Source organism: Heteronotia binoei, chromosome 10, assembly GCF_032191835.1.
Source record: "Heteronotia binoei isolate CCM8104 ecotype False Entrance Well chromosome 10, APGP_CSIRO_Hbin_v1, whole genome shotgun sequence".
NCBI lineage: Eukaryota > Metazoa > Chordata > Lepidosauria > Squamata > Gekkonidae > Heteronotia > Heteronotia binoei.
This window is the reverse complement of record NC_083232.1, coordinates 36,466,475-36,478,238: the sequence shown is the minus strand read 5'-3', so window position 1 is coordinate 36,478,238 and position 11,764 is coordinate 36,466,475. Positions and strand designations below refer to the sequence as shown.

The following is an 11,764-nucleotide window of genomic DNA, read 5'->3' as shown; positions in this document are numbered from 1 at the left end:
TCTCCAGTGCCTCAGCCAGGTCAAGCTGATGGTGAGTCTAACAGTGACTCAGAAGCAGGTGAAAAATACATTGACCCATTAGCTGAGGAAATGCCTGGGCTGTCCATAGATGCAGACTCTCCCCAAAGTTTACAGCCAGAGCTGTCAACAAGTGCACTATTCCGCAGGATTTACAGCAAGCGTTATTGACAAGCACAAACTCTTCCCAGGAATTACAACCCACCTGTGAGGAGGAGGGACTCTGCCCACCTATGCTGCTAGAGTATTGAAGGGAAAAGAGGCAAAGGCAGAAGAGAATGTGATGGTAAATGCTCACACCTGGAGGAACTGCTGTCTGCTTTTAAAGGATAAGAAGCACCTGGACAAGGAGGGGCTGCTGCATTCTCATAAATACTGAGCAGTTACAGCCTGTTCGTTGCAGGCAACAACTTTCATTCCAGCTCCCTCCTTTTCCCAGTGACTTCCTGGACCAGCCAGGCTGATTTCCACCTTCATTCTGGACCTGACTATGCCTCTTGGACTTGCTCTATATCCTGGCTTCTTGTTCTGGGCTTGACTGCACTTCTTGGACTCATCTTGTATGCTGATTCCTTGTGCTATGACCTTTGAACTGAACCTTACCATGCCTCTTGGAACTCACCCTGCATTGATTCCTGCTGTTGGTGCCTTAACCTCTTACCTGGGGACTTGACTATAGTTGGGACTGTCCACTATACTCAGATGCTGGACTTACTGTGACTTACTGGCACTGGGTCTTGTGCCTTGGCCACAAAACATGACAGTCAACTGGAGAAAAGTTGTGATAGTGGGAGATCTCTAGTTATTACCTAGAGGTTGGCAACTTTATCAACTGTATCTGAACATGGTGGTTCCATTTAGCAATCTATTGGGTTGAGAGGAGAATTCTTTGCCCCTTTTATGTACAGTGCTTTATTTATTTAGATATTTATACCCTTATACTTTCCTCCTCTAACAGGGCCCAGAGTGGCAGACAATATCATTGCCCCCTCCTTCACTTTATTATTACAACTACAACTCCATGAGATAGGTTAGAATAAAAGACTGGCTCAAGGTCACCCAGAGAGTGTATATGGCATGGTGGGATTGGAACCTGGGTGTAACAGATCCTACTCTGACATGCTAACTGCTATATCCTATGTTCTTTGTTAGGAAGCTAACAGCTGTTGAGAAGAGACAGCTGGGAAACCAGTACACAGTTTCCAGGTTCAAAGGATGTAGAAATGACAGTTCATGGCCAAGTATTCTATTCATCCAACTTTTTTTCCTTGAGACTTTTGGGGAAGGAATGGAAGAGTACATGCATTTTAGTGCAGTGCAGCTGAGACTTTTGGTACTTTCTGGTACCATTTGCAAGTGTTCTAAGAAGTATCAGCAATTGTTCTGTAATGTGTATGTATATTGACTAGAGGGTCAATAATTTCATTTTCACAACAGGTGAGGTTTTGGTATCAGCTGTCTCAGGATTCCCAGTTGACCGTTTTCATTAGAACTCCTGGAAATTTGAAAACTTTACTCGACTCAGATTTTTTCAAGAGCAAGATGCAGTGGACAAAGGCGACTGTACTTATAAAAAATATCACTGGAGAAATAGCAGGACCTTTTCAGGTAAGCACCTTAGAAGGTAAATGTACAGTCTGATCTTTCCTGTTTGAAATGAATGGCATGTGTCCTACAAACTCAGGTCAGCAAAGTCTGAAGCCTTCCGCAAGCATGAGGAATCTTCCTCCAACTTAACTGACCCTTTCCTATGGTGGAATTTTTTTAAAAAAAGATTAATTTTAAAAAATTAAAATACAAGTCTTTTCCCATCTAATCTACTTGCTGAAGTCTTCTTGCTTGGAGGCATATGGCTATAGAGCACAAATGGGACCATGGGGAAAATAATCTATATACCCACACCATGTAAATATCTGCAAATAATCAATGAGACCTATATATATTCTAAATAAATATATTGAACATTCTGAAACACAGCATTTTTAAATAATTTTACATACCAATGACTGCCATATAAGGTATAAAATCTACAGCCTCTTCACAAAATACTCCACACTTTGAGCATATGTCACTGTTAATTCTTTTAAAAATTCTTTTTAAATTCCATAAGTTTTTCAGAATTTTCAGCAAATATATATATTGATCATTGATTATTTACAGAGATGTACATGGTGTGGGTGTATCGGTCTTCCTGGACACATATGGCAGCAGTAATTCTTTGCTGCTGTTATCATCAGCCACTATCCTCAAATCCTGATGGGTGAACAAGAAAGGAGGCAGCACTGAGGTTATGTTACCAACAACCTGGAGAAGAAAATAAATATAGGTTTAATATATGGGAATGGGCAGGTGAAACCTTTCATGACATGGGAGGTAAATAACAATCCATTAAACCACTATTAAGGGGCAGAACTTTTTTCCTAACTTGTTAAGGTACAGCAAAGGACCCACTCATTATCAGTGCCAAGAGGAAGTGCCTAGTTAAATGCATTAGAAAATGGTAGTGACTATAAAGAGAAGCAGCAAGAGGATCTAGTCAAGCTGCTAAGGCCTTGGTAGATGGCTGAGAATAGTGACCTCTTGTGCCAGTTTTGCTCTTGTGTATGGAATGTGGTTTGGTTTTAAATCTAGTTTCTTGAGCTGGGAAACTCCACCGTTCAGGAGAAACAGGTAGAAATGCTATATTCAGACCTGCAGTCCTTCTTGCTCCTCTCCAGAAGCCTGTGTAGGGTTGCCAACACATGCTGGTAACTGGTAGGAATCCAAGGGGCAGGGATATAGGGGAACCATCAGCTGACAGTGTGACTTTACACCTCTCTAGAACAAATAAACATGACATCCAGGTTTTCCCTGGCTGTGACATCATGCCATCATCAATGGCTATTTTTTTACATTATTTTTATCTCACTAGCTACAGGAGCATTGGCAGGAAACAGAAGCTGAGTGTGGGGGATCCATTGATCCTGGTGGGAACGTGAAGCTTTTGACCTGGACATAAATTGTCCACATGTTGTAAATTTCCCATAAATTTCTAGTCATTCTAGAGCATGCAGCCTGCAGCATAGCTGCTAGGCTGCTGTCGCTCCGTTTGCCTCCCTGGGAGGAGGAGTTCGCCCGTTTGGGCGTACAATTTGGGGGGCGGAGCATAGCCGTGTTAACAGCTGGCTCTGCGCTCCCTTCCAGGCACTTCGACGTCGATCGGCCCTCCCGCCTGCCCTGTATGTTATGTAGGCTTTGCTGGTTGCCTCATTTGAGGAGCCGGGTAGGAATTTTTTACGCTCCGGCTGTTTGGCTGTTGCTGGGGTGTGTTTTTTGCCTACCCTGCATAGCACTACAGTGGATTGTGGAATTGGCTCAGGGATGGTGCCTTTAAATAGGTGGTCACTTTAGTTGGCAGGTTTTTGGGGTTTAGGACACTATGCGGCTATGGGAGGACTGCGAAGCATCCCCCTTTTGGGGAATTTGGGGTCTGGCATGATCAACCTTGAGTTTGGAGACCCGGGTTTGGAGAATGCAGACTGTCCAGGAGGCTCGGCTAGAGGGTGCCTTTCCGGCGAGACGTGCGTCTGGGTTTGGGCCCTCTGGTGCGGGTCTCCCTGCTGGGCCTGCCTGGAGGGAGCTGAGTTGCTCAGCTCTGGCCGGGGGGCTGGGTCTCTCGCCCGTTAATGGCAGGGGAGCGGTCGCGGTGACCCCTACCCCTGGCCAGGCCGCTGGTGGGGTGCCCTTGCTGTTTACACTGTAAAGTTAATAAAGTGGCCCAATTTTATTCCAATGTATTGTGTCCGACTCTTTATTCCGACCTTGGGGGGCAAATGGATTGTTTTTGTCCTGAGAGTGTCTCAATAGTAGTTTATTTTTGCTGTGATTCTGTGATGAAGCCTGTGGTTGATCCAATAAGGCATAAAAAGTGTCCTTAAAACAAGTTAAAATTGGATTACTATACAATCCTACTTTTGATTCATTCAGGATACCATAAATATTTATAGCGCAACAAGAAGCTTCTGTTTTTAAGCATTGTTTTCAGTCATATTTCTTCTCTATGAGATTCTTACACAAACAGCTATTTCTTAGTCATCCAATGCATAGCCCTTCAGTGACCTCTGCAATAAAATATGGCTTTATTTTTTAGTTGGCAGCCATTATGCGTTTACACACAAATATCACTCTGGATATTATTTCTCATGTGAAATGCCTTGCTGCTTCAGCACAGATGGCAAAAATGAATCCATGAGTAAATTAAACTGCTGCAAACAATCATCATTTCTCATATGAGATATATGTAATTCAAAGAACTTGACTCTTCTGTTCCACTCACAGGGCTGTTGGTGTCTTATTGGTATTTTTGTAACAACTGCAGGTTTGCTGTTCTCAGTGAGTGTGTCCAGAGGCTTGGTCAGGGATTTGCAGGGATACTCAAAATAGATGAAGATGTTTGTGATGTAACATTTAATGAGATTATTTCTTTGGTATCACAGATAATTCTGCAGGCCAGGCTTGGGTCTGCAAAAGCTGTCGTTGCTATAGATGACATAAGCATAACAAAGGCATGTGAAGCTACTAATCATTCCCTTTCAAATATCTACGTGGAAGGTAAGGACAAAGAGCCATTTCCTTATCCTCTTTGGAGGCAAAATTGTGGCTTAGTGGTAGAATATCTGCTTTGCATGTGGCGAGTCCTAAATTCAGTCTTGGTCACCTCCAGTCAAAAGGATTAGGGAGGGTGGGGTTATGAATCACCTTTCCCCCCATCTGACAAAGATCTCTGATGAAGGGAGCTTTGATTCTCAAAAGATTATACCCTGAAAATCTTCTTGCTCTTTAAAGTACTACTGTACTTAAATGCACTACTGAACTCAAAAGTACTATTGAATTCAAATTATTCCCCCCTTCAAAACTCCACAGAGCTGCTGCCATTCAGAATTCGACCCCGCTCCGGCCGCGCCGCAAAGCGGCTGCGTGCCGCGGGGCCGTCCTTTGCAGCCCCGGCCGGATCAAAGGCTGCTTTCCCGGGCATCCGAGGATTTTGTGCGGGCTGGGGCTATAAGTAGCCTCAGCCCCACCCCTCTCCACGCAGTCGAGTGGAGTTGTTGGCCCGCCCACCCACCCTGCAGTAGTACAGGATTATACCGGTTGTCTTATTAGGGGCCAGGTAGGAATTTTTTCATATCACCTGAATTGGCTGTTGGTGGTATGTTTTTCGCCTACCTTGTACTGCCTAGCAGTGGTGTGGTTGTTAGGTAGGTAGATAATTTGGTCACTTGGTGGGATTTGCAAGGGGTTCAGACCTTGCTAGTGAGCACCCAGGCCTAGGCACCTGTGTTGTGCATACGATCCGTAGGAATGGCAGATGGGCTTCACGGCTCAATGTCCTGAATACGGATCGGGTTTCATTCCTCCCTTTGGTCGCCCCCTTCTGGGCATCGGGGAGGGGGTAAGGGGAGGGCATGTTTGGTCTGCCGGCCCGGTTCTAGCCACATTTGGATGGCTGCGACCGGGGGTAGGGTGCCTCGCCCTTGTAGGACTTAGCGGGGTCAGGTGTGACCCCAGGGCTCGTCCTATTTCGTTTACCTTGCCAGGTTGTGTTAAAAGTTAATAAAGTGGCCCATTTTCCCAATTATGTTGTCTGCCTTTTTATTCCGTATGGGGATGCAATAGACAATACTTACCTTGATAGACAAGGGATCTGAATCAGTAAAAGGCAGCTTTGTGTGTCCATATTCATGTCGTCAATTTGTTGAACTAATTTCCCAGATTTGAATTACTTTTAAAAAATATGCTTAGCTTGCCTGTTTCTAGAAAAAATATTATTCAGAATATCTATTATGATTGGGCTATGGTGTTTTGTAGCTTTGATCGCTTTAGCACCATCATTGTTCACCACTGCTTCTTGCTCACCTGCCCAGGTAAACAAGCAACTGTCACTGCATCACTTGCTTGCCTGTCTTTTCTTTCTGTTTGCCTGATCCTGTTGGTGCTGCTTGCAGCCATTACAGCTTGCTCAGACAAGTGAATGCACGCTCAACTGCAGTGTGCAAGAGGCCTTCCTGCTGCCTTCCTGCTGACTGTGTGGCAGAGGAAGAAGGGAGGAGTTGTTGTCTCCATATGTGGTAGTAGTGTGCATTTCAAAAAAGGAAGAAGAGTTGGACAGGTGTTCCAAGGACAGCACCACCATTGTCTCCACACAGAGAAAATTCACAAGTTGCAAATGCTGGCTTTTTCACAGCAGTGGGTTGTCATAAGGCCCCTTGCAGCTGCCTTAAATACCGTATCTATCCCTGACATTGATTCTTACTTGTAGCTTCTCTTTGAATGTAGGTTTGTTTATTTGGTTCCTTCACTTGTACACCACCTTTCTCACCAATGGGGCCCTAATGTGGCTTAGTCTCCTTTCCCTATTTTATTTTCACAACAGTCCTATGAGGTTGGTTAGGCTAAGACTGTGTGACTGCCCCCAAATCATCCAGAAAGTTTCAATGCTAGAGTGGGGATTTGAATCTGGGTGCGCCAAACTCTAGTCCAGCACTCTAACCACTACACCACACTGGGCAGGTTCTTGACAGTACAATCCATTGCTTTCAATAGACGTAGGCATAACTGTGTTTAGGATCACACTGTAAATTCCACATTCAGCAGCATCTGACATTTCCTGCTATAGCAAGGTCCATGGATGGAAATATGTTTTCTTCACTACTGTGTTTGGATTGGGTCTAAAGGGAAGAACGCTTAATTATCCTTTTTTAGATGTACAGGCATGAATTATGATGTCCTTTGTATGATAACAGAATTAACTATTTGTGAACAAATACGTATTTTTAAGGAGAAGAAAAGTTCGCAACCAGTAATTCTTCATACCTTTATTGCCCACCTGGATATTTGCCATGTGACCAAGGAGTCTGCATTTCATCAGACAAGTTTTGTGATTTCACACCTGATTGCTCAGATGGGAGCGATGAAGCCATGTGCCGTAAGTAAAAGCACATTGATCTGTAACTCATGCCATAAGGATCACTAAATGTAGACATCAATAGCATTATAACTTGGTTCCATTTTCATTAGGGCGGTTAGTTAATTAAGATGAACCTCTCACAAGGTGAAGCACTTTTCACTCTGAGTATGTATTGACTTTTTTTTTTCTTATAGCATTGCAGCTACATTTCAGATTAAAACTAAAATTGGAAATGATTTGTCAGAATAATAAAGCCATAGTTGGAAAATTATATTTAGAGTATGACATTTCAAAAAGAGAATTCAGTTTACATTTTTAGGGCTATCTGCATTTACACATCCTTGGATACTGCACTATTGTGCTATAATAGTCCATGTAGAAATATCTAGTTACAGATGGTTGCTGTTGAACAATGACAATGCAGTATCCAGTGCTCAGGCTGTGAGGCATCACTTTTAAAGAAATCTACCCCAGTCCCTGTAGATTTCTATAATTATTGACCAAGTTACAATTGATCCATTTGAAATTGATTAAACAGGCGGTGGCTGAACAACTTCAATATTCCTGGATGAAGCAAATTTTGGGGAACTTTTCCAATCTAGTTTCAGGCCTGGTCATGGGATTAAAACAGCTTTGTTCACTCTGATAGATGTACTATGATGGGAGACAGAGAGAAGGTTTCAGAAAGTATCATTGGGACTCCTGCACAATCTCTTGGTCCACTATGATCAACTTTTGAGGCTCTGCTTTGGGTGCCCCCACCTTCTGAGATTTGTTGGGTAGAAATCTAAGAGAGGGCCTTCTCAGTCATGGCACCAAGACTCTGAAACACTCTCTGGAGAGAGTCTTGACTGTCCCTTCTGTTGCAATCTTCTGGCGATGGGTGAAGCCGTTTTTTGTTTGTTTGTTTGTTTAACCTGGCATTTCCTCAGGGATCCCTTTTTCCTGGCCTATGTTTCAATAGCTTTTTTGTGCATTTTAACTTGGTTTCAATTGTTTTAATTATGTGTTTGGTTTTAAAGACATGTTAGCCACATTGACTAACAGAACAGAAAGCATGTTATATATTTTGTAACAATATATAATTAAAAATGAGTGCGGGTACAGCATATGTTGGATCTATGTCACTGAAGTGCTTTGATGAGCAATGCTTTCAAATTTTTCACCCCTACGTGTTGTACATGAAAATCCCTATTTTGAGTTTGTGTTTTCCTTGTGTGTATTGAATCTGTGTATGTTTACTTTTGTACAAATTTGTTTTGTCATGCAAAATTTCCCATTGAAATGAACATGTTTTCAATGTTATTTTTGCATCAATTTGTCTATAAATAGCATATAAAATAGAAATGATGGAAAAGGAACATCCAAATCTTGAACACCAGCATCAAAAATGAGCAGAGTGAAAAGCCTCATAATGACAATGGATGAAAGCAAAAAGAATTTAAGCAGTTGTTCACTGAGCTTTGATTGATATGCTATCAGTTATATTGGGTTGTTGTTGGGTAAAGCGATGCAATGAATACAAAATCTTGTATGAATATTGCAGCTGCCAAATGTGACTTTGAAACAGACAACTGTGGCTGGCTGGAAACAGTCAATGCTGATGGATTTACCTGGGTACGAAGCTCCAGAAGTGGCCTTCCCCTTCCTTTCCAGAAACAAACTCCACCAGGGGATCATACCTACAATCATTCTGAAGGTAAAATCTCAATGAGTAATTTTGCTACAAGGAATGTACTCATAAAATTATGATAGATCACATTTAAATGAGTGAGAGATAGGCATGCATAATATGCATGTTCTATACCTTTTTTTTGCATAGGTGCATGAAATGGTACTTCATTATCTATTTTGTTCTTTTAAAAAAATATGTGATTGTAATACATTCCAAAAACCAGATACATAGTAATATTTGAGCAGGCAAATTGATATCTATTATCATTATCTAATTTTCTCTTCATAGGTCATTTTATGTTCATTCTGAGAAACAGCAGCAGTATCTCACAAATTGCACAGCTACAAAGCCCCAAATTCAGCCAGGCTGGATCAGGATGCACCATGACATTCTGGTATGAAGTTTGATTTTTCACTTTTACAGAAGCACATGACTGCCAATGAATTGACAGTGAGCTTAGTTGAATGGTATACTCACTTTGCAGCTCACAGAGGGCCACATTTGCAACTACCATCCACTTCCAATCCCAGGCATGAGGCCTGCTGTGCACCTCATGGTAGCGTGAAGCTTACCTGTACCTAGAGTTACCATTAACAAACTCAAAGTGGGGTCCTAGAGTTGTACCAGAACTACAATTGATCTCCAGACTACAGTGATTAGCTCCCCAGCAGAAACAGTAACCTAGGAGAGTGAACTCCTTGGAATTATATTCCATTGAGCTTCCTCCTTTCCCCAAATTTCACCCTCCCCAGGCTCTATGCCTCAATCTTTAGGAATATCCCAAGCCGAAATGGGCAACCTTACCCATTCCTCTTGCAGCAGCTAGTTTGAGGTGGAAAACCACCTGCCACCCACAAGCCCCACTGGATCATGGTATTGCCCATATTCTTGAAACATAGGTTAGGTGCCACACTGCTCAGAAGAGCCACAGTTGGCATGCCAAAGAGCCACATGTTGCTCTGAGCCATGAGTATAACTGCCTTAATGTTTCTAGTAGGATGAATTTTGTACTGCAGTCATTATATCTGATTTTGAACCATATATGTGGATCAAAAAATTCCCAGTGCAGTTGTAAGCCAAAATGCCCTCAAAACTGAGGTTGGGGAATTGTCAGGTCGGCACCTGGCTTAATCAGGATCTTTTTATCTCTGTATACAGGATACACATCCAGAAATTAATGCTTAAATTTACCAGGGACACTAATTAAGTAAAAACAATTAAAATTTATTCCAGAAAAATATGGCTTACATACAAGACAAATATTCACAAAACACACATACAGTCCTAAGAAAAATAGAGAGAGAGACAATACATAGATAGACGAACAGGGTGATAATTACCGATCGTAGTCTTCAAGGAAGGCTCCAACGGCGACAAAAGAGGACGGGGGAAATAGGACCCTCAACTGATCAGGAATCGGGGATGGATCTAGACAGCTGAACTGGGGTACTGCTAGATGCACACATGAGTGGAGCTGGGTCAGAGGTTAAATAGACTACCTTAGACCCTCAGGGGATGGGAGGTACAGGGGTGGAAAAAGGGGAGGCTCCGCAGTGACCATAAGGCTGGACTTCTGCAGTAGCCAATAGCAAGTTAATTGGTGGCACCTAATTGGGTACCCATAACTGACCAATGAACAAGCTTGGGCCCTGGTTACCTGTTTGGTCTTCCAAGTAACAATGAACCAGAGTGGGGAAGCTCCAGGATGACCGTTGGGGAAAAGAATGGGTGAAATCACTGGGTGGAGGGGTACTTAAGACTATTAAACATCTAAAAAGATGACAATAGATGGCCAAATTGCTACCTAAGATAACACCCAATTTACACAAAGGAACTTGGCTTACTGAAGATGGTCTTCCTCTTCTTTAGTCTTCTTCTTTGTACCAGTCTTTGTCCTAAGTTCCGTTTGGACAAAGGCTTAGGTGGTCCGGCAGGATCCACACCTAAGCTTGATGGCCTCATGGATGGGTGACATCTGTTGAGTATGTGAGCCTCCCACTTCACTGAAATGGAGTCCGGCACTGCATGAAGATAGCTGGTGTTAGCCTCCCAAAGTGAATTCTATGGTCAAGGCTGAAAACCGCATGGTCTGGATAGCTCCTAGCAGCGCACCTTTTCCCGCTCCGACGATAGAGATGGTGTTCGCACAAGGCTACGGGAAACCATCCGTTCTCCTTGCTAGCACTCCTCCAGAAACACGGAGTGCTGTTTTAGCATTATGGCTGTTAGTACTCATAAGTCCTTTCCAGTCTGGCAGCCAAACCCATGTTCTCCTAGCAGATGTGTGTGAGTTCAGTCTCCAGGCACCCTGGCAACCAGGCAGGTGACTACGATGTTCTGAATATTAGGGGTATTTTCTTACACAGTCCATATATGGATAGTGTTCTGCAAGGCTGAGGGAAGCACCAGGTTTGCGGAAAAACATGAATGCTTTTTTTTTTTAAAGTGTTCACTGGAAAGTTAAAAATCTCAAATTATAGAAACAATATACAGTGTATGCTGCTTGACTAGTTTGCAAGATGGTATTGTAAGATTTTTGTAGCCATTTGGGGGGTTACTAGGTAACCCCTCAACCAACTTTGCTGAGTATTCCAAGCTTCAATTTGTGTCTGTGTAGGGCAGAGAGACCAACTACACGGTAACAAATAAGAGCTAGGGAAGGTAAAGCTGGAGAAGAAAAAAGCAGGGGAGGGGGAACTGAAATAGGAGATGGCAACAGATAAAGGTGAGCAAGTGAGTGAGGAGGGACAGAGACTGCCAGGGAGAGAAACAGAAAAGGGGTAGGTAAGTTGGTGGGTGGCTGAAAAGGAAAGGGCCACAGGTATTTCCAGGGGGAGGCAAAAATGAAAAGCAAAAATGAAAAGCAAGAGAGAGGGGGAAAGTGGGAAAATTAGATCACTCCTGTGAGTCCTCAAAGATCCCCCACTTATATTCTGTTTGGAAATGAGGTTGGATAAATTCTACATCTGTGGACAACTCTACAGTGGTGATGTCTGACTTGTTAATAATAAATGACCCTGAAAAACCTTTGCTCTAATGTAAATATTTCTGATACGCTATCTTGTTATGCTCATATAACACTAAGTCTTGGACACTTTTGTAGAATGCCATTAATATTTATCATA

The 11,764-nt window shown here is 42.8% G+C and overlaps 1 protein-coding gene across 1 annotated transcript in view; it reads left to right on the top strand.

The window, feature by feature from the left end:
• Positions 1–417: 417 nt before the first annotated feature.
• Positions 418–11,764, top strand: part of MALRD1 (MAM and LDL receptor class A domain containing 1) — a 367,497-nt gene continuing 356,150 nt past the window's right edge. Inside the window, exons 1-6 of the mRNA XM_060248396.1 lie at positions 418–658; positions 1,456–1,626; positions 4,494–4,608; positions 6,836–6,982; positions 8,511–8,663; positions 8,928–9,033. Of these exons, the coding sequence (XP_060104379.1) occupies positions 581–658; positions 1,456–1,626; positions 4,494–4,608; positions 6,836–6,982; positions 8,511–8,663; positions 8,928–9,033 (770 nt within the window). The 5' untranslated portion in view covers positions 418–580. The remainder of the gene's footprint in view (positions 659–1,455; positions 1,627–4,493; positions 4,609–6,835; positions 6,983–8,510; positions 8,664–8,927; positions 9,034–11,764) is intronic.